Genomic DNA, 20,265 nt, shown 5'->3' with positions numbered 1-20,265 from the left:
ATAAAATTAAAACATTTTGATTTTTACACACTTGAATGAAACCAATAACTTCCCATTTTTGTGGCATAAGAGCTGTGCTGTCCTGACACTAGATACCAGAACACAACATGTCATGAATTTTACAAGGTACTATAATTAAGCAAAGTACCTGGAAATGACAAAAAATTTATTTTTCTCTGATTGATGGTTCATGTGCTAACCAATTTTATTTTGTGTTAAATATTTTGTCTATCTCTATTCTTAGGCTTGTATATTGATGTTCCTGACAGTTCATAGTTGGTGAGAACAGGTTGATGTAAACAGGGTTGTATTATATTCTTGCTTGCTAATAAAGAAAACTTTCATGACAATGTTTTAGTATTGCTTCCACAAACAAATTCTGGTTGCATTTCTGGTGTTTGTTTTTATTTTTGTCTGTTAAACTGTGCATATACTACCATTGGTGATAAGTGTGAACAGTACCCATATATTACTAATGACTCACCCTAAATAATTTATAATTTCTTTAATATCTCTAAATTCACTTCAAGTTTGTGAAGCATTGCCGATATCATGCTGCTTGATCTGTCCAAATGGATGTAGAGTATTAACAAAATCAAAGATAAAACCTCACCAAGTGTCAGTCATCACTAATATGATCTATAGTATTTGAACTGCTGTCTGGATCAAGTTCTTTTATCAGCATTGTTTCATAATCTAAAGGCTGATTTTGACAAGAGAACGTATGGCAAAAAGGATAAGCATCTATTCAGATCATCCTAGCTCTGAAAATCTTAAAGATAATCAATATTTTTCTTCAAAAATTATAGAATCAATCTCAGGACTACAACCCCAAATATGGTAATGATTGCCCTAAATATGCGAATGAGCCAAATCACTTAGACTGGTTCAGGAATATAATTATGGAATGATGCTATTTTTTAATGATGTTCTAAGTATGAAGACTGAAGTGACTATGTCCAAAAGGAGGTTATCAAGTGAAAATCTGCCAATGAATAAAACTGAGGCCAAAAAAACCCCATCTAAAATGTGCGTGTGTTACAGATACTGACTACTATATCACAAATATTTATATACAATTTGTGGAGTATGTCAATTGTTTTTACATCTACTTAATGACAACACTTTCAGTTAATCCACAATTAATTAGATTAAAGCAGTTTCAGAGTCACAGACTTTTGTCCACTTTAAACATGCATGGTGTCAAGAAATGTTTATTCTATTAAAAATTATTACAAAGTTCTAAAATATGGTCAAACTTCACCAGCCTTAAATCAAAATCCACTTGCCTTAAAGGTTCCAATTTTTTACTAATAGTTTGACACAACAATGAAAATAAACGGTGTTATGTAGTGTGTTCCCCAATCAACTGACAGGAGAACAAGAGGCCAATATTTCAGGAACATCTCACACACTTGGTAGCTGATATTAACATATTGCCACAAATAAGCCTAATTGCTTTAGTCAGACAACACTTACTCTGATATGTTTTCCTCTTGGAATCAAATTCTGACAGAAGCATATGGGCACATTTTCAAGTTGCATTGACATACATTTCAGTTGCTTGAAATGCGACGGTAGCAGAGGAATACCAAAGTAGGTTGAAGTTGGAGCATGTTTCTTTAATGAAATGAATAAAAAACATAATAATGTTGATGAATGTGAATAGATAGCTTCATTCTACTAAAGAGACACAACTCTCTTTAACTGACTTCAGCATTTCCTGACTGCCACAGCATTTCTACATGCTACACAACACCATTTATTTGGAAGTAAGAAATCAACTCTAACAACATGAATATCAGAGTAGACGTATTACACTGAAGGACTAGCTCAGTGCAAGTTTCTTAATTTTAAAACACAACCCTGATTTAAAATCCACTTGCCCCAAAAGGCCATAATTGTTTTAATTATTCTGACATGTACAACCTGTCCACGTATATTAATTGGTTGTTCCTTTATTTAATTAGTCATAAAGACCCTCATTGACATTCAACTGAAGAGGGGCTCGCAATCAATGTTTCCAATGATTTCACTATTCGGCATGATCAGGTGGTAAATTATTAATAATTATGGCATACAACTCTGCTCTTGCAAAATCTGACTGTATACCTTGAGGCTGATGTACAGTCCATATTTCATTATAATCTGTACTGTATGTAGTGATAAGTAGTCATGGCCTTGAGTAATTTCGTTTTCTGAATGCTGCAAAAATCTACATGTTTCTAAGAGTTGAAAATGAAGATGGAGATGCACTGATCTCTTTTTAATATTAATCAGTAAAATCAGTATAAGTTCATAAAAAGTTCATGTTTTACAGTAACAACTGTAAATCTTGGGACACAAAAAAAAATACAGCATTTTTGGTGTCCCAACACTTGGAGGTACAAAAAATGTCAAGAGAAAACTGGCAAGAGCGACACGTCACACAGAAGTGATCAGTTCTTTCAATAACCACATCAATAAACTGTTATAAACTACTATTGTCTTTGTTATTATTTTGCCTGTGCATATTTTCCAATTTCTCCAACATGAAATCAAATAAAGGTAAATAAAGACTTTATAATTCAATGACCAGTTCAAGTTGACCCAGCAACAAGCTGTACATTACTACACAGTGCAAATCGTGCTTAGCATCACTTAAGCATGGGGATTAGTGATTTCTAAAAGCCTGCAGTGCAATGTTTTATCACCCTAAATTAACTGAGATTATTACATTGGTAACTGTTGATTTTCTCTTAGAACCAATTATAAGCCTAAGAAGTCTTTAAATAAAACTCCACATCAGTGCAAACATTCATTCTGAAGCAGTAGTGTTAGCAAAATTTTGAAGCTTCTCCTGGATATGCAATTTTGAGATTAATGCTAATTTGTCAAAGATCACACTGATAAAACAACCAAATGTGTAAATTCATGTATCATGTTTTAAGTTTCTACCTGTATTTCTTAATTAAAGTGCCCCTATATTAAGAAAAGTTTAAAGTTTTTAGTTCAAGAATAGTTTGTCTTGCTGGTTTTTATATTATGTTTTGTCACATTATTGGTTATATCATGCCAAAGCTAACGGCCTTTACCAAACACACACTAAGGCAGCTGACCCAGACTGGCTTTGGTAGGCACATAATCCGTGGCCCTTGGATTACATGTCCAATGCTCTACCAACAGTTACCATGGTTTTCAGAGCTCTAGAATAAGCATTGCATTTTAATCTGGATTATCTAATATCATAAATTAAGTCTTTCAGTGAAAACTCCTTGTCAATATGACCATTTCTGTGAAAACCATATTGTATTCTAAAGAGCACATATTCCTTTAAACCACCTAAATACCATGTTTACATGATAATTCATTCAAGTAGACACATTTTTTAATGTTTGACACCAAGTAAGCACCATTTTCACATTGTTAGATGTATATTAGTCACAAACCCATATTGATATATCAATCTGTAGAGTAGTTGTAGCAATAAAAATACTTTCATGATGATTGCCGAGGCAACAATCTTCAGTGTCCAAAGGACACCATTTTCATTTAAGATTAATCTGTGTGCCAAATTTGATTACATTGCCCTAGTAGTTTAGGAGCAGTAACAGCAAGCACTTGGAAATGAATGCTGTAGACATACACACAGATGTAGGACCATTGCATAAACCAGTAAAACAACAAATAGACTATGAATTATAAATCAAGACTTTAAATTATAACAAAGTCTGCCAATTAACATACCAGTGCCTTTAACAACATTGTTCCCATCAATGATTTTTGTCAGCATGTCGATTACTTTGTCTTCACCATCTTTTTTCAAAGCTTTCAGTAGAACCCAAAAAGCATCAGGGAGATTGTCCTTTACTGTTTGCAGCAGTTCGTTTGACATTTCTCTCCTTTTCTTTTTACGTAGGTCCTGGCATTCGTCAAGGGATAAAATACCCTCTTCAATGAAGACATCTAGAAGATATTTTGGGGAAAGCTCCTCTGGAAGTATTCTCTCAATAGACTGCCATACCTTCCTGATGTCTTCAAGCTTAAAATTCCACGTAGGTGCTGACCCTAATATATATATATATATATATATATATATATATATATATATATATATATATATATATATATATATATATATATATATATATATATATATATATGTGTGTGTGTCTGTATATATATATATATATATATATACACACTCTAGTGCTACTTTAGAGAACTGGATTATTATATAATGGGAGCAAATGTGTTAACATACCTGTATAACGGCTTAAGGCTACTCATAATTGAAAAATAAAAGTGAAACAAGATATATAAATTAATATCAGTTGGCTCTAACTGATGATGCAACGGGGGTCTTGTGTTACAAAGGATGCACTACTTTTTGACACATGCATCTTAAACGGTACAACATCATATTACATGTATTTGTTTTGTTTTAAAACTAATTTTAATTATGTAATACCTACATGCTACTCTTGCATTGCTTTTCTCTATCTGGACCCAAGTCTGTTGTCCAAGCTAAAACACTCCTCCTCCGGTTAAAGATTGAAGGTTAAAGAATGACAAGGTAGCATCAAACTGCCAGAACAAAGTTCTTATTGCATCATCAAAAGAGGAGTGATTCAAAGAAGCCCAAGATGAAGCAATAACTTTAACTTCATGGGCCATAATCCCCATTACAAAAGGCTCCTCTCTGTAACAATGCTGTAGATAGTGAGAATGATCCACCACGAAATTGTGGACACTAAAATATCAGAGGAACCTTTAATAAGCAGGAAGAGAATCCTTCATTATCCTTTCAAAGGATGCAAAATAAAGCCAAAAGCCCTAACTGAGTAAATAAGTATATCCTGGTCATTGCCAACGCAGATATAAGTGAAATTGGGAATCCCATAAGGAACTGGTGCTAATGAAGGTGACTGAGTCTTAGCCAGAAACCCAGACTGGCAGAGACACTGACTCATAATAACCAATGAATCATGAACAACCATTTTCCACTGACAAGGCATGAAGCTCTCTCCTCATCACGGATGCCAAGAAGAACCTGTAAACAGTTTTAAGGGTAAGGTACTCAAGGTAAGCTTCACTCAACAGTTCAAAAGGAGGTTAAGACAAAAGTTAACAAACACACAAAGATTCCATCTAGGCATTAATACGTGAGATACTGCAAGAGATTCCATCTAGGCAATAATAAGATACTAGTCTCTGAAGCTCAAAATACCTGATGAGATCAGATATATGAGCATATGCAGAAAAGGCAGGACCCTTAGAGAACTTGAGTATTCTAGAAATAGCTGACCTAGAGTTCTTAATAATGACACTAAACATTCTCTCTCCTCAAAATGAAAGTGAAGGAAGTCTGCATCAGATTCTGCACTCTGAAAGGGACATATAGGAACAATGCATTTCCTACTGCACCAATCACAGAAAATGCTTCACTTTGCATCGTAAACCTTGGAAGTGGACTGTGTCCTAACATGGTCAAGGCAGTTTCCAGCCTTCCTTGCAAATAGCCCCAATGGATTGATTACATGAGATAAGAAAAGCAAGTAGATAATCTCTGCTTTGTTGAAGTCTCTCCTCTATGGTAATCTGTTTCACTTATCTATCAACAGGTCGATCAGGACACTGAACCAAGCCTAATGGGGTCACAGAGGGGGGCATAACCAGGATGAGCCCAACTGTAGAGATCCTGACTTGATGAAGTACAAGTGGAATTATTCCAAAACTTGGGAAGGCACACGTGAACAGACGATCCCACTTTGGAATGAAGATGACCGCTGCTCAGGTCTTTTGATCTCAGACTGGGAAGACATCAAAAGGAAGCTCATTGTTCAGTCTCAGAGCAAACAAGTCCATCAACTGTCCCTCCCACTGTTGGAAAAGTGGCTCTGCTACCCACTGGAGCTAAGAAGACTGTATCATAAGGACCACACACCTCCTTGACAGACTGTCTGCCAAAATGTTCTTCTTCCCCAAAACATTGCAGACACAGGGCATGACCTTCTTATAGGCTGCCAATGGGAGGAGTTTCTAGACTTCACACATGGAGAAGAAGCAGGCATAACTCCTTGCTGCCTGAGATATTTTATCACTATGTTTTGTCTCACAACAATGCCTTCAGAGCTAGACACAGTCCTGTAGGTCGAAAAACATTGCAAACATTTCCATGCTGTTTATATGAAGGGTCACTTCTTCCCAGGACCAAAATCTATCGAGAACTATGCCCTCTGGCTTCAAATAAACACCCATCCTAAATTTGAGTCATTAATGTACAGAAAGGTGTGTGGTTCAGTGTTGTGAATTTGATCTCCAGTCAAAGGAAGGTCCTGAATTTAGCCACCAACTCAGGTTGTGAAAATTGGATCCCAGTTCACTTAGAATTTAAATAAAAAGTTGTAACATAAATAATGACAAATTTCCATTCCTTTGCAGATGCATAATGTATGATCATAATTTACGTAAAAACTTACATCACACTTCATAAGTGTGCAAAGGCAAACAGAGACTAGATAGTCACTTGTTACAAATAAGCTCAAGAAAAAGAACCCACTACAGGATAATGATAAATCAAACAATCTTCAAAAAATAAATAAAGAATCTTGTAGGTGAATCATCTCTTATCCATGACCTTTATGAGGGGATTTCCAAAAAATCAATCTGTTTCATTCCTGAAATTCTCATTATTCTCAGACCGCATGTGCAAGTCAATGTATATATTTTACTCCATTCTGTTTCATTTTGACTCTGCTGAAGCTCTTCAAAGGAATGCAGATCAGCAAGTGTCATATTCATAATGTGTTATAAATGGTCTTTGGAGCTTCATCACTCATCATATGTAGTTGCAACATGTTGAGCAGGAAATCAGGTATATTTTCTTGCTTCTTATTCATCCAATTTGAATGATACTAAAAAGAACCAACTTTATAGCTTTTAAAGATCAATTCAATATTGCAAAAAAAGCTTTCCTTTTGTTAGAGTGAAAAATGGGTGTAGGTACCCATTTTTGTCATGGAAATTTCATCTGTGACCAAAGAATGAATATAAGATCAATGAAGAGCTGCTTTTAAAGGTCAGTTCTGTTCTCATGAAAAGATATAAATCAGCAAACAAAAGTACTGTGAACATTACACATTATATTATTTTATGGAAACCATTTTTGTTCTTTCAAAGTAACCTTAACCTTTGGACTTTTTGATCTGAAATCAATCTGATTCCTCCTTATCACAAGTGCAAACCACTCACAAAGTTTGGTAACCGAAGATGATGGAGCATTCATGCTCTTGTATGGGAATCATTTTTTTCTTGGTCACAGTGTGAATCCCAAATCAAAAGTTTTTTCTTCTTGTCCTAAAGTGCAAGCTATCCACAAAATTTGGCAACTGTAGATGGTGCATTATTCAGTTTAATGTGCTAAAACCTTTTCTTCTTCCAGTCAGTGACCTTGATGTTTGAGCCAGTAGGATACTTTGTTACCACAAAGTGCAAGATACCGACAATGTTTGATAAATGAGAATGTGAAGAACTTGTGTCTTCCTTCAGCTGCAAAGACTTCTAGGCCTTAGACCCTGAAATTAATGGGGTTCTTTATTACCCTCTCATGATAAAATTCTTGGTGTATTCGTAGATAACAATCTTACTTGGTCTATTCACATTAAACATGTTTCAAAAAAAGTTAATTCTTATCTTTGGCTACTGAGGAAAATCAAAACATACATTCCTCTTCAGTATAGGATCATCTTTTAAAAATGTTATACAGTGGTCCCCCTCTTATACAGCCACCACTTCTGCACTGGGAAAGTGGCTTTATAAGATGGATGGCCTTTCCAGAGGGGGACTAAAAATTTTGTAAGAAGTATATGTAATGTACATAGTAAAAAAAGCTACATACTTCAAAGCATTTAATATCTTCATTTAATATCTTCGTTTAAAAGTAACATTAATTATTAAAATGTTCTTCTTTTATAATAATACACTTATTTCAACTGAATATACATTAACAGTTCTTATTCTTGGCATAAGCGTGATATGCGAGTGGGTATTGCTGTCATGCACATTGCAAAACCATTCAAAAACGTCATTTAAATCTTGGTACGTACATAATTCTTTTTCCACTTGCTCCATTTTCCCACTGCTGACGAATAACCTCCTTATCAGTTACAATGTTTATTCAAGTCTTTTCAAAATAAAATTGTTTTATTCGAGTCTTTTCTACACAAAATTGTTCCAGTCTCCGTTTATGTGATGACATGTTACTATTTGGTATTGATTTATTCAGATGTTGCTAACTGTATGCGATTTAATTATGCAGATGAAACTTTTATTGAGTGGACGATATGCCTTCTTCATAAAGGAAGTGATAAATGTGTTGTCACATGATTTTCAGTCTTTGTTTGGTACCCTGTTTTGTTCAAGGTTAAGTTCTCTGTGTGTGTGTTAATGCACAAAATCTATTTTTAGCCTATGCTGACCCTGTTATGATCTTGACAATCACATCCGGTTTTAATCATCAGAGAGAAGAACTCGACAGATGTGTGAAGCCCAAAACTCTATCACAACACTGTTACACGCACTTCCTGTAAACGGCAGCTTTTATATACAATGATACAATATTAATCTTACTGTTACATGTACTTTAGTCAACACTTCTTTCAGTAACGGAAACTTGACATTGAGAGACATGTCTTGACCATAGATATAATCTGATTGCTTACCTTACATCATGATAAGAATTAAATATTGGTTCTGGATACATTTGAAAAAAAAGTGGCCACTTGTGAGGGAAACATTTTACATTTTTGTACTAATATGCTGGCTACTGGTCACATTAGAGGGGTGGCTGTTCTCGAAGGGTACTCTTGAATACAAACTCATCAGTGGCAAAGGATTCTGGCCATAAGAAGCAGGTGGCCACTGGGCACAAGGGCTGCTTAAGAGGGAAACTACTGTACTATTGTAATGTAATTTGGGGTAATAGCTCTAATTCAAACATAACACCACTTTTAAGACTCCAAAAGAGGGTTTGCCATTTAATTTTAGATCAGTGTACAGACAATTTCCAGGATGCAATGAATAATATAAATATTTTAACAATACATAAAAGAATATTTCTTAGAAAAGCCAAATTGATGTATAAAGTAGGGTGGCACGATTTACCCACATATACCCAAATACTGTCCAGAGACAAGCAACTGATACATTTACTACTAAAAAAATTAATTAAATTCATTGTCAAGTTAAGTTCTGGGTCAAAAATGAACACTTTAAATGACAAAGCAATTAGAAATTCGTTGTACATCTCCAATTACCATTTGCTCGGAAATTATCGACATAGTCCGGGACGACATATATATTTCCCTAATTTGCATACTTAATACTTAGATATCTATATTCTACAATAATGTTAATTTTTATTTGTGGACACACCTTCAACATTTAGATATAATTATCTATTGGCCTCGAGTGTGTCCCCACCCCCCATGGCTCTTTGTTCGAAACATTCAAAGATTTATGAGTTCCTGTTCCAACTCTCTGATATTTTTGTGTTGTTTTTTCTTAAAAATTTTCGCTATGTATATACTATAATGTTTCGTCTGCTATATAGTTTCTGTGTCTGGACTGGCCTTTGTGTGGTCAAATTTTTTCTTTTATTTACTTGATGTTTATTTCTGCTAAAAATATAGACTCTGACCACACACACACACACACATATATATATACATGATACATGTGCAAAAATTGTTAGCTTTAGCTTAAATCCTTGGATGCATGCTGAATTGGATTTTTCCCTAGCATTTTTCTATATACATAGTATATAGAAAAATGCTAAGGAAAAATTCCAGTTCAGCACCAATGTTGATATAATTAACGAATCTATTTATAACTTGGTGTCTGATCGTTTCCAACTGATTCTTTGACTTTAGTGTCTCATTACTGTCTCATTTCCATGTTATATTTATATACCAAATCAGAGCCACATGTTCAAATAAATTTCTTTTGAACCAAACTAAATTTCACGTGATGAGGATCAATTCCGACTGTTTACTGATATAAAACGAATAAAATAATTACGTCATCTAATGAACAAAATGCAAAAATAAAAAACCGCACTATTACATATATGCAAATTAGAACATATTAGACAATTCTTATTGTTTTCTTTTTCATGCAATTATTGAGTAATGGCCTCTTGGTACAAGTTGAATAGCAGAAAGATAACTAGGCCATTGGGCAGGAATTAATTGTAAATATTAGAAAATGTGAACAATAACAGGTAAGTTGTCGGCAATCGCATAAAATGAAAAGAAAATAATTGCCGAACAGGATCAGCAAACGCAAGTGCTTCTTGTCGAGGATTACAAAAAGAAACCAAAGAAAGAAAATGCCAATAAAGGTGATCAAGTGGCAAGCTCTCATTTACTCAATTAATATTTGTTCACCAGCAAGCTGCAAAAATCAGCCTCAAATTGTTTTTGACTTCATATTGAGTACTGATAATTGCTGGCATGTTTTCTTTGGAAATAGGATGAGTTTCAAGTTTTATATTTTTTATAATTAATAAAGTGCTAGACCATCTGTAAGAAACATTATTGTTAGTTACAAGCAATCAAATGCAAGGTACATAAGCCATTCCTGTCTATCTAAGTAATATCTTTCACCAAAGAGATGCTGATGGTACTCCAAATTTAAGGTCCATGAGAAGTAAAAATTACATTATACCAAGGCCAAAGAAGGAATTGTTTAAAAAAAGTTTTCAATATACTGGTCTACTGGTACGGAACAACATTCCCAGTGACATAAGGCACACTCCTAGCATTTCTTCTTTTCATAATCAGTATCTCAAACGGATGAAATCTTTAGACAACAGACCAATTCTAGTAAAATAAATATCGCCTGCTTTTCTGTAATTTTGAATCATTTTCACAGTTGAATTTTTCAGGATGATATTTTATATTTTATATATGTTTACGTGTTCACAGATGCCTGTGCATATGTTCCAGGCTTGATACTGTACTTTGATTTTTGAAATCACTCAATTATTTAGTGTCAAGCCAGATTCTTCACAACATGTTGTATATACTGTATATATTGGACATAACAAAGACATATAGAAGGCCTCAACGTAGATTAGTTATGTAAATGAGTTACCTTCTCTAAATAAAGTAATATTATTATTATTATTATTACCCAAAGTGCAAGACATCCACCAAGTTTGGAAACTATAGATGGGGGTTGATTTAAGTTATTGTGCAGAAACAAACTTAGTAACAGATGGACTAACAGACAAGAAAGAATCATAACATAATATGCTATGCCTTACACCCATAAAGCCCAAGGTTTGATCGAGGAGCTTACTCTAGAACAAAAGCTATTCTGCAAAATCCATTGTTATGTAGCCTCAATGTCCTTAAACTCTGTCACTAAATTTAACAGGCCTCATTTATAACTCTGATACAATTCCTCCACAACCTTTGGTACATATATAGGGTCATAGCTGCTAACCCTCCAGGCTCACAATTAGTGAAAAAAGAGATAAAAATTTGTGAATTTTGACATGAATTCATGAAGCGATCTTCGAGTCCGGGAATATTTGTCGGGAACAAATGGTTAGCTAGGTCTCCAGCTGATAAAGGTTGACTGTGTTCAACAAGAAAACTCAAAAACTATCCTTCAGCATTGGTAGGTCTTCCATCGAGAGCTGAAATCTGCTGCAAGTTCTTAATTTTCCCAACCTCTATGTGCTTTTTGTTACCAAAGTGCTTCCTCACATCCTCTCTGCCACCATGCCCACTGCTAAAATTTGTGGCACACTGCGTACAAAAAGCATGATGTATCTCAGTATTTGATGGCTGAATGCAAAGCAAATTTTTAGTATATTCCAAACTAAACTTCAGTTTTTGTGCAATACATTTCTTTTTCCTTGTTGGTGAAGACATTTTCAAGATGCAGTGCCGAATGGTAATTCAAATCAGTGTTTGCAGCGCATGTGCGAAGCAAAATTACAGTTAGGCCCCATTTTCTCTCAAACGCATTTGTAAAACAGCTCTTATACATATACATAAAAATACACTAAAATGCATTTACTTTCTTCAGTCATAGAGACCTTGATCTGTTACCTTTTGACCCAATGATAACAGGTGTCTTCCTTTCCTAAATAGAAGCCATCCACAAATTTTGGTCCAGGACAGTGATGTAGAACTGATGATATTCTGCAAAAACCATTTTCCTCTTAGTCACTGTAACCCTGACCTTTTATCTTTTGACCCCAAAATGGTGAGGATTCTTATTTACTTTAGTGCAAGCCATGCACAAGTGTCATCCAGGTATATGATGTAGAATTAATATTATTTTTGCACAGACCAATTTTTTTCTTGAAGTCAGTAACCTTTTCCTTTTCACCTTTGGATATTCCTCCATACCCAAACTGTAAGTATCCACAATGTTTGGTATATATAAATAATGACAAACTCCAGTTATTTTTCTGAAAACATCCTTTTTCACTCAGTGACCTTGACCTTTGACTTCTTGATCTGTAAACTGACTTATTCCTCACCTGATGTGCAAGTCTTCTGCACAAAATTAGGCAATTTTACGTTGTTTAGAGCTACAGGTACTATTATATTACCCATAAGTCGACATGATTATTCCTTACACATTCTATTTTGCAGTGTATTTAATATGATTACAATCTTAAAAATTTCCTGTAGTATTCATATAAAAAAAAAATACTTCCAGTCATCTGAATTTAATCATTTCAGCAGGTTTCTTTAAGAAAGTAATTTTTAGGCATTGCCTGCCCATGTACAGGTAAAATAGAAAACTAGAACAAATGTTCCAGTAACATGCTTAACCTAAGAAACATTTAAAACTGATAAATTATTCAAACACTTTTAGGAAAAAAAAGTTTTCAATACTTTAGTATTTACTGGCAGGTCAGCATCATTTCTTAATGTCTGATATCATCATGTTCTCCTTAAAGATTGATTTGATACTATCAAATCTGTTTTTCTAAGAAATCAGAGGCAGTGTGATAAGATGACTCAAATCAAGCATGATGGATAAAAGACTGTGTTACATGCTGATATTATTATGCAGCCATATGGATGGAAACTACTAATATTTACATCTAAAAATCAATCTTAAGAATATTAAACTCTTCAGTGTTTAAAAGTGATTTTTATATTGGTCTTATTTTTAAAATATTAATATTCACTATTTTCATTCTGTAAATAAAAGTTAAATATCAATATGCCAACAGATGACATAATGTCACATCAAGTTTTGTCTTTACACAGCTTCTTAATCTGGTATACATCACTGTCATTAAATATTACCCCAACCTTCAGGTCAATGATAAAAAAGGAAATTTAATTTATAATGATACAAGTAGCATAATCTGCTTGCAGCTAAAGATATTTTCCCTGTATACCATATTTTCCCACAATGTTATCTAAATAAAACACACCAAGTTCTCTATCTTCCATTTTCCTCTTATCCGCCTTCTCTTTTGTGCTTCGTGAGGGTTCATGGGAAATGCCAGCATTCTCTTTCTCCAACTGACTGGCTTGTTCCTTATTAATCGAACTGCCACTTAAGCCTTCTGCTTTTTCTTTCTCTGAAATTAAGCACACTATAAAACTGTGAAACACATTCTATGTTAGTGCATACTGGTTCATATCTAACTCAATCATATGATAGTAATGGTATAATGTTATTATAAGATGCCATGCCACAAGTCAACTTTTAAAATTTTTAATGTCAATGAATGCTCCCCTATGTCCACTGAAGATAATCATCACTTTCATTGCTATACAACCCCTTTTTAATCCAAATGAAGGCCTAAAATGTATCATATGTCTCATGTGAACTATACAATACAATGCTGTAAAACTAAGTTTTTCCCCAAATTCATTTTGGGACACGATATCACCTGGATAATCGAAACATGATACAATCAAGTCTGACTTTGTATGCTTGTACTGCCAAAATTAAGGTAGTAGTCACGTATATTGTTTTGTCTTTAGAGTTACTTGGTATTGCCTTGGGGTGAATAAGGTCTTTATCTATTAAACCAGCAGTAAGAATCACTTGCAGGATTCAATTGATAGTGTTAAAGGCTTGTGATGTTTATTATTTCCTCAATGTTACAGTGATTACATCCCAATCACCAAGCTGTCATCTATTCAAGTTGGTGTGACAATGTTACACACTTTGTTTATAGAGTTAATTCCTGTAAGTCTTCTTTGAATTTAACCGCTGACATTTGTCTCTAAGTAAATGATTCTGTTTCTGGATGAGATAACATTCATTAATTGTTAGATATGCAATCTACATGACTGTATAGATTTGTAATATTTCACCAAATCCAACTGAAAACAATCTTTACAGTCAATATTACAACTAAGCACTAATAATGTTAACATCTATTACCTTAATAACAATGAAAGTACCTCCAGCTAAAAAGAGACAAATTTTAACAGTGAAGAAAATGATTATTGTAACTGAAAGAAGTGAAAAAGAGCAGACCACTTGCAAAATACTAGTTTAAACATCAACAAAACAAATTTAGGGTGTTATAAAGGAAAAGGAGTAAATCAGAAATGATTTCATATGCTAATGTATGTACATGTGATCTTCAGATTTAAGTATATCTTTGTTGCTATATAATTTTGTTTTCAGATGAATGCATACAATATTTTAGCACAAACTATTAACAAAGAATACAATATATGTACAATGTGGTTATTTTTCTTTAAATGACCTTGGAAACTGTTCTTTTTGTACAAACCTGCAATGTTAGACCATTTATTTTGTTGGCAGAAGGGGCAGTCTTTACTGTTCTGTTGATCATTCTGATTGTAATTAAACATTACAGTACATAAATAAAATGTATTTGCTGTTGAAAACAGAATTTCATTGAGATTTGATTTACCAATTCCTCATCTTGTCTACTGCCAACCACTTTTACAACAAAAACTGGGACATCATAACCTTTAGTTTAGGATTCCTTCTTTCCATACATGGATTGCTAACATGCTAAAACACTGGGTAACTGATACAGCTGATTGCTGCTTGATAAATGTATCATGTGTTGCAACAGATGCTGGTTTGTTTATATTTAGAATTAAATCTATAATGAATAGAAAATTTCATTACCATTACATGTGTTGGTCTATAATGTGCTGTCACAATGCATTGCAAATGCATGGGTAGTGTGTGTGATTTGGATTTTTAATGCAGCTATAACAATTTTTCAGTCATATAACCATGATGTCTGGATGTGACAGTTTATAGTGATGTCTAGCACTGGGGCATCATGCCGCAGACATGTAACATCATGTCCCATCCAGTGAGATTATCCTGACACCAGGCTGACCAGTCCAAGCAAGGCAGCTGCTAGTACCATTTTCAAAAAGTCTTTGGTATGACTCAGCTGGGGCTCAAACCCAAGACCTCCTGCATCTGAGGTGGATGCTCTAACTACAAGGCCACAAGAGCATTGGAAGTACAGGTAGCTTCTACAATACCATTTAAATTGTGTGACATGCTTCCCTCACATTCTTAAAAATATAGCTTATTTTAATATATGTTCAAATAATGAAATCTCTTATTATAAATATTTCAAAATTAAATATGACATTATAAAACACATTTTCTTGTGTGCTTGTCCTTATTACAATTTCCCTTACTTTTAAGTAAACTTTCCATTTCCAGATTTAGTTTTAAAATTCTTGGACTTTACCATGACTCCTGGAAACTGAAGGTTTTCCTGACTTTTCCATATCCTGTGAAAACCCTGAACAAGAGACCCGGGCATGTTTGATATCACACACCTGGGCAACTCACATGGTTAAATTTATGAAGTAAAAGCATAAATGGAGTGAAAATAATAATAATAATAATGAGGACTTTATATAGTGCTAATCTTTAGAAGCTCTAAGCACTTTACAACATTAGACAACACCTGTAAGATAAAAAACATATAATGATATGATTACAAAAACAAACACCATGAAATTATAAAACATAAAAAACATGCTGAAAATATTCAAAGTAGGAAACATTATTAGGCTTTAAGTTTGTTCTTGCAGTTGAAATAAGTGAGTTTTGAGAGCACACTTGAATTGGATCACTGTGTCTTTGTGTCTCAGTTCAGTGGAAAATTCATTCCACGTTGCTGGGCCCTGGTATGCAAAAGAATGCTGTCCATGTGACTTTGTTTTCATAGTGGGAATAATGAGTATACGATTGTCAGAAGAGGAGCGTAAGTATCTTGCTGGTGTGTACACATGGGTGAGGTTGGATAGGTATGTTGGACTGGAGTCAGTCAGTGAAACGTAGCAGAGAGAACAAATTTTGTGTTTGATTCTGGATCGAATGGATAGCCAGTATAGGGTACAGAGCAGTGGGCAGGTGTGCTCTGATCGTGGTACTCTAAGTATGATCTGAGCAGCTGTGTTTTGAACTTTTTGAAGTTTTGGAGTAGATATTGAGATGAACCAGACAGAACTGAGTTACAATAGTCCAGTCTTGAAAGTACTAATGAACACACAAGTGTTTTAGTGGCATCAACTGAAAGATATTTGCGAATGGAGCTGATGCGTCTCAGCTCAAGATATGCAGCCTTGCATATGTTCATGACATGTTGGTGCAATGTGAGAGTACTGTCCAGAGTAACACCTAGGTTTCGTACTAATTGTGTGAATTTAATGTTGGTGTTGCTGATATTTATTGTTTGAGGTAAAGGATGTGAATGAGAAAGTCTTTGTGTTGTGATCAGAATGGTCTCAGTTTTATCATTATTCATCTGCAGCTTGTTACATGTCATCCATGATTTCACATCAGAAATGCACCTCTCTACACCTTGGACGGTAGCATCAACTTTAGTTGGGTGGCTAGATTTGTATTTGGGTGTCATCAGAGTACAATTGGTGAGACACTGGATGCTGATCTATGACACTTGAGAGCAGCTGAGTGTATAGAATGAAGAGAACAGGTCCAAGAACAGACCCTTGTTGAATACCACAACATAGATCAACTGGGCTGGAGCCTGTATTCCATTTGCAGACACAATTTGTGTCCTGTTGACCAAGTAGGACTTGAACCACAGTAAGGCTGTATCATGAATGCCAAATACATGCTGGAGACGGTGAAGTAATATATCATGGTCTATTGTGTCAAATGCTGCAGACAAATCAAGGAGGGTGAAGACTGTAATCTTTCTGCTATCCAACACAGAGAGAATGTCATTAACTACTTTTAGAAGAGTAGTTTCAGTACTGTTGCAAGGGCGATATGCAGATTGTACATTGCTTAAAAGACTGTTTGAATTCAGATGAGATATAAGCTGGGATAGAACAACCTTTTCTAAGATTTTTTATATGAATGGGAGATTAGAAACTGGGCGGTAGTTCTTTAAATCATTATGGTCTAGTGTTGGTTTCTTCAGCAGAGGCTTTACAATGGCAGTTTTGAAAAATGACGGAATTCCCCGGATGAGAGAGAGGTATGAGAAGTGGAAAGAAAAGTTTGGAGTACTTACTACCCATATCATCTATTAGACCTAGAAAATACGAGTTTCTGGTTTGAATTTCATGTTTTTAAAAAAAATTGATTGGTTAGTTGGAATACAATACTGTTAAAATTCATTTTCCCCTATATTTACCAAAAGTGAACCATGGTTGCATGACTTAAGTTTAATCATATATTTTGATGGAGATTAGTCATATCAATTTGTGATACTCTATAACATAATTCACATGAAGACGTTTCTATGACATGCACATGTAATTCACTGCCAAATGATTGCAATTTAATGAATTGAGGAACAAGTACATCATAATTTCTTTGTGAAAATCCTACTGTCAGTAGCTACATACCTGAACAGCATGAAATATCCCTATGAGGGATAATTCAATTAATTTGCATAGAAATCAAGACAAAATAGGGAAACTATGGGTATCCCATAACCATTGGGCTGTCAACATATAAATAAGATGAGCTAATGTTTGTTCCATACACATAAATTATTTAAGCTTTTTTAACTATATTCATAAAATAATGATTAAAATCATCAAGCAATTCATTGTTATTTGCCAAAGATTCATTGTTACATCCCAATGGATTAAAGTTTTTATTGTAGATAGGGTTACACGTCCGCCTCGGATTGGGAGGTTGTAGGTTCGATCCCCAGCCAAGTCATAACAAAGACTTACAAAAATGGTACTAACAGCTGCCTCGCATGGCACTCAGCATTAAGAGGTTAGTATTAGGACTGGTCGGCCTGGTGTCAGGATAATGTGACTGGGTGGGACATCATACTACATGTCTGCGGTATGCTGCCCCAGTGCTAGACATCACTTTAAAATGCCACACTGCAGACATCGTAGCAATATGACTGAAAAATTGTAAAAGCTACATTAAAAAAGAAAATCCAAATCCAAATCTATTGTAGCTAGGTGTCGTGTATTTCAAGTTTTTGCATATTCTATAGGCTGTATTGGTCTTTATTATAATCTCTTTATTAAAAAACCCTGAGATAAACAGGCATATTTTATCTAAATTATTCCTTTGCAAATGCACTATACCCAGTAATACCAGACTTAAATATTCGAAAAGTTATTATTTTTCTTCTAACCAGAAAATATATCAAACAGCCTTAAGGTATTTCGCCACACCTTCAGCACAATTATTGTTTTCTCATTGATATGGTGTTTCAATTCATTAATTATTTAATTATAAATTACACCTAAATAAAAGCACTGGCATTTTGAAATTAACTATACAGTACTTGAGAGCATAAATTAGATTTGTTTACAATTAGAATGTTGATGCTCTAATATGTGCATGAAAGACTTTTATTGAAAGACAATTATTTTATCAAAATGTTGGTCTTGCTGTAAGATGAAATCTTTAATTAGTCTGTATAAAATGTATTTTTAACTGCCACCTTTCCCATTTCATTAACAAAGATATCTCTAAACCAATGATATGACAAATTAACATGCCCAAAAAATTTTTTATCAAAAACTTCAATAAATTATTTTAAAGTTGAAATTTAGTAGCACTGAGTCACCTTGGAAATGGCTTATTTGAACAAGTGATGGGTAAACTGGAATAAAAAACATACCATTATTATATTGCTCAATTAAAACTGTGAATATCTTGTCTACCAATTTACCTTTCTCCATTACAATCTTTTCAAGAGTTTTTTCGATTTTGCACAAACAGTTCAATGAATCTTCCGCCTTTTTCATCGACTCTAAGAACAAAAATGAAAATATATGTTATTAGTATTGGTAAATAATTATGTTCTTTTATTTGCAGTACCAAAGGGTGAAAATAGAAACATTTTGATAATATTCCACTTAGATGTACCTGCTGAAAGTGTTTTAAGAATTTTAAAGTTCTCAGGTATTGTGAATTTCATTACTCAAAATATATTGTCCACCCTGATTTCCTTAAACAAAATGATCAGAAAATCTACATACTTTTTGTTTTTAAAATCAATAGGGTGATACAAACGAACAAGAGGGTGTGTGAATACTATAGCAAACACAACCTTGCTATGTGCATAATTCTTACAAATATGGAATCTGTGTTCCTTCCCAGAAAAAGAAGAGAAAAATGAATTTATTCTAACAAAGCATCTAATATTCCAAATATGCCCTCTCTATATGTATGTGCATATGTAGACACAAGTAGGGGGCTAACACCAATTCTAATTAGGTTATACTTACCAGCTGCTCTTGCATTGCTATATTTTTTCTAGAGCTAGTACCCAGTCCAAGGACATTATTCCCACCTATAATTAGTAACTGGAGTATAGAATAAAATAAAACAAAATAATAGCATGAACCCAATGTGATACCTAAGTTCACTTCCGACAATATAAATATCTTCCTTCTTTACATGGACCCTAATGGAAGGACATTAGAATTGGAAGAGAGGAAGAAACTATGCAGTAAGGGTAGAAAAGTATTTCAGTGAAACTTCACTAAAACATGCTGTTATAACATGAATTCAGATATAACACATGCCTCCACAAATTTTACAATTTTCACATACAGTATTTCTTTAAGTACTACAAAGTTTTAGTACCAATGAACAAGAGTTTGATTTCATAATTTGGAAAGATGTGTTCTATTCTTAAAGAAAAAATACTTTCTTCCTTATTTTTTAAAAAGACAATTCTTTCAAGTAAAATATGTTTCTTCTATAATACCCGATCATAATACCTTGGAAGAACTACTACTATTTTGCAAATCCAGTACTCCC

The 20,265-nt window shown here is 34.1% G+C and overlaps 1 protein-coding gene across 1 annotated transcript in view; it reads right to left on the bottom strand.

Moving 5' to 3' along the window:
- LOC149780868 (uncharacterized) overlaps positions 1-20,265 on the bottom strand; it is a 144,048-nt gene that overhangs the window by 84,555 nt on the left and 39,228 nt on the right. The window contains exons 4-6 of the mRNA XM_089936239.1: positions 19,169-19,249; positions 13,454-13,603; positions 3,727-4,047 (exon numbers count right to left, since the gene is read on the bottom strand). Of these exons, the coding sequence (XP_089792365.1) occupies positions 3,727-4,047; positions 13,454-13,603; positions 19,169-19,249 (552 nt within the window). The remainder of the gene's footprint in view (positions 1-3,726; positions 4,048-13,453; positions 13,604-19,168; positions 19,250-20,265) is intronic.

The sequence above is a fragment of the Sinohyriopsis cumingii genome, chromosome 16 (genome assembly GCF_028554795.1).
Source record: "Sinohyriopsis cumingii isolate HCF-2022 chromosome 16, ASM2855479v2, whole genome shotgun sequence".
Lineage (NCBI taxonomy): Eukaryota > Metazoa > Mollusca > Bivalvia > Unionida > Unionidae > Sinohyriopsis > Sinohyriopsis cumingii.
Note: the sequence above shows the minus strand (reverse complement) of the source record. Positions and strands in the feature narration are given on the sequence as shown.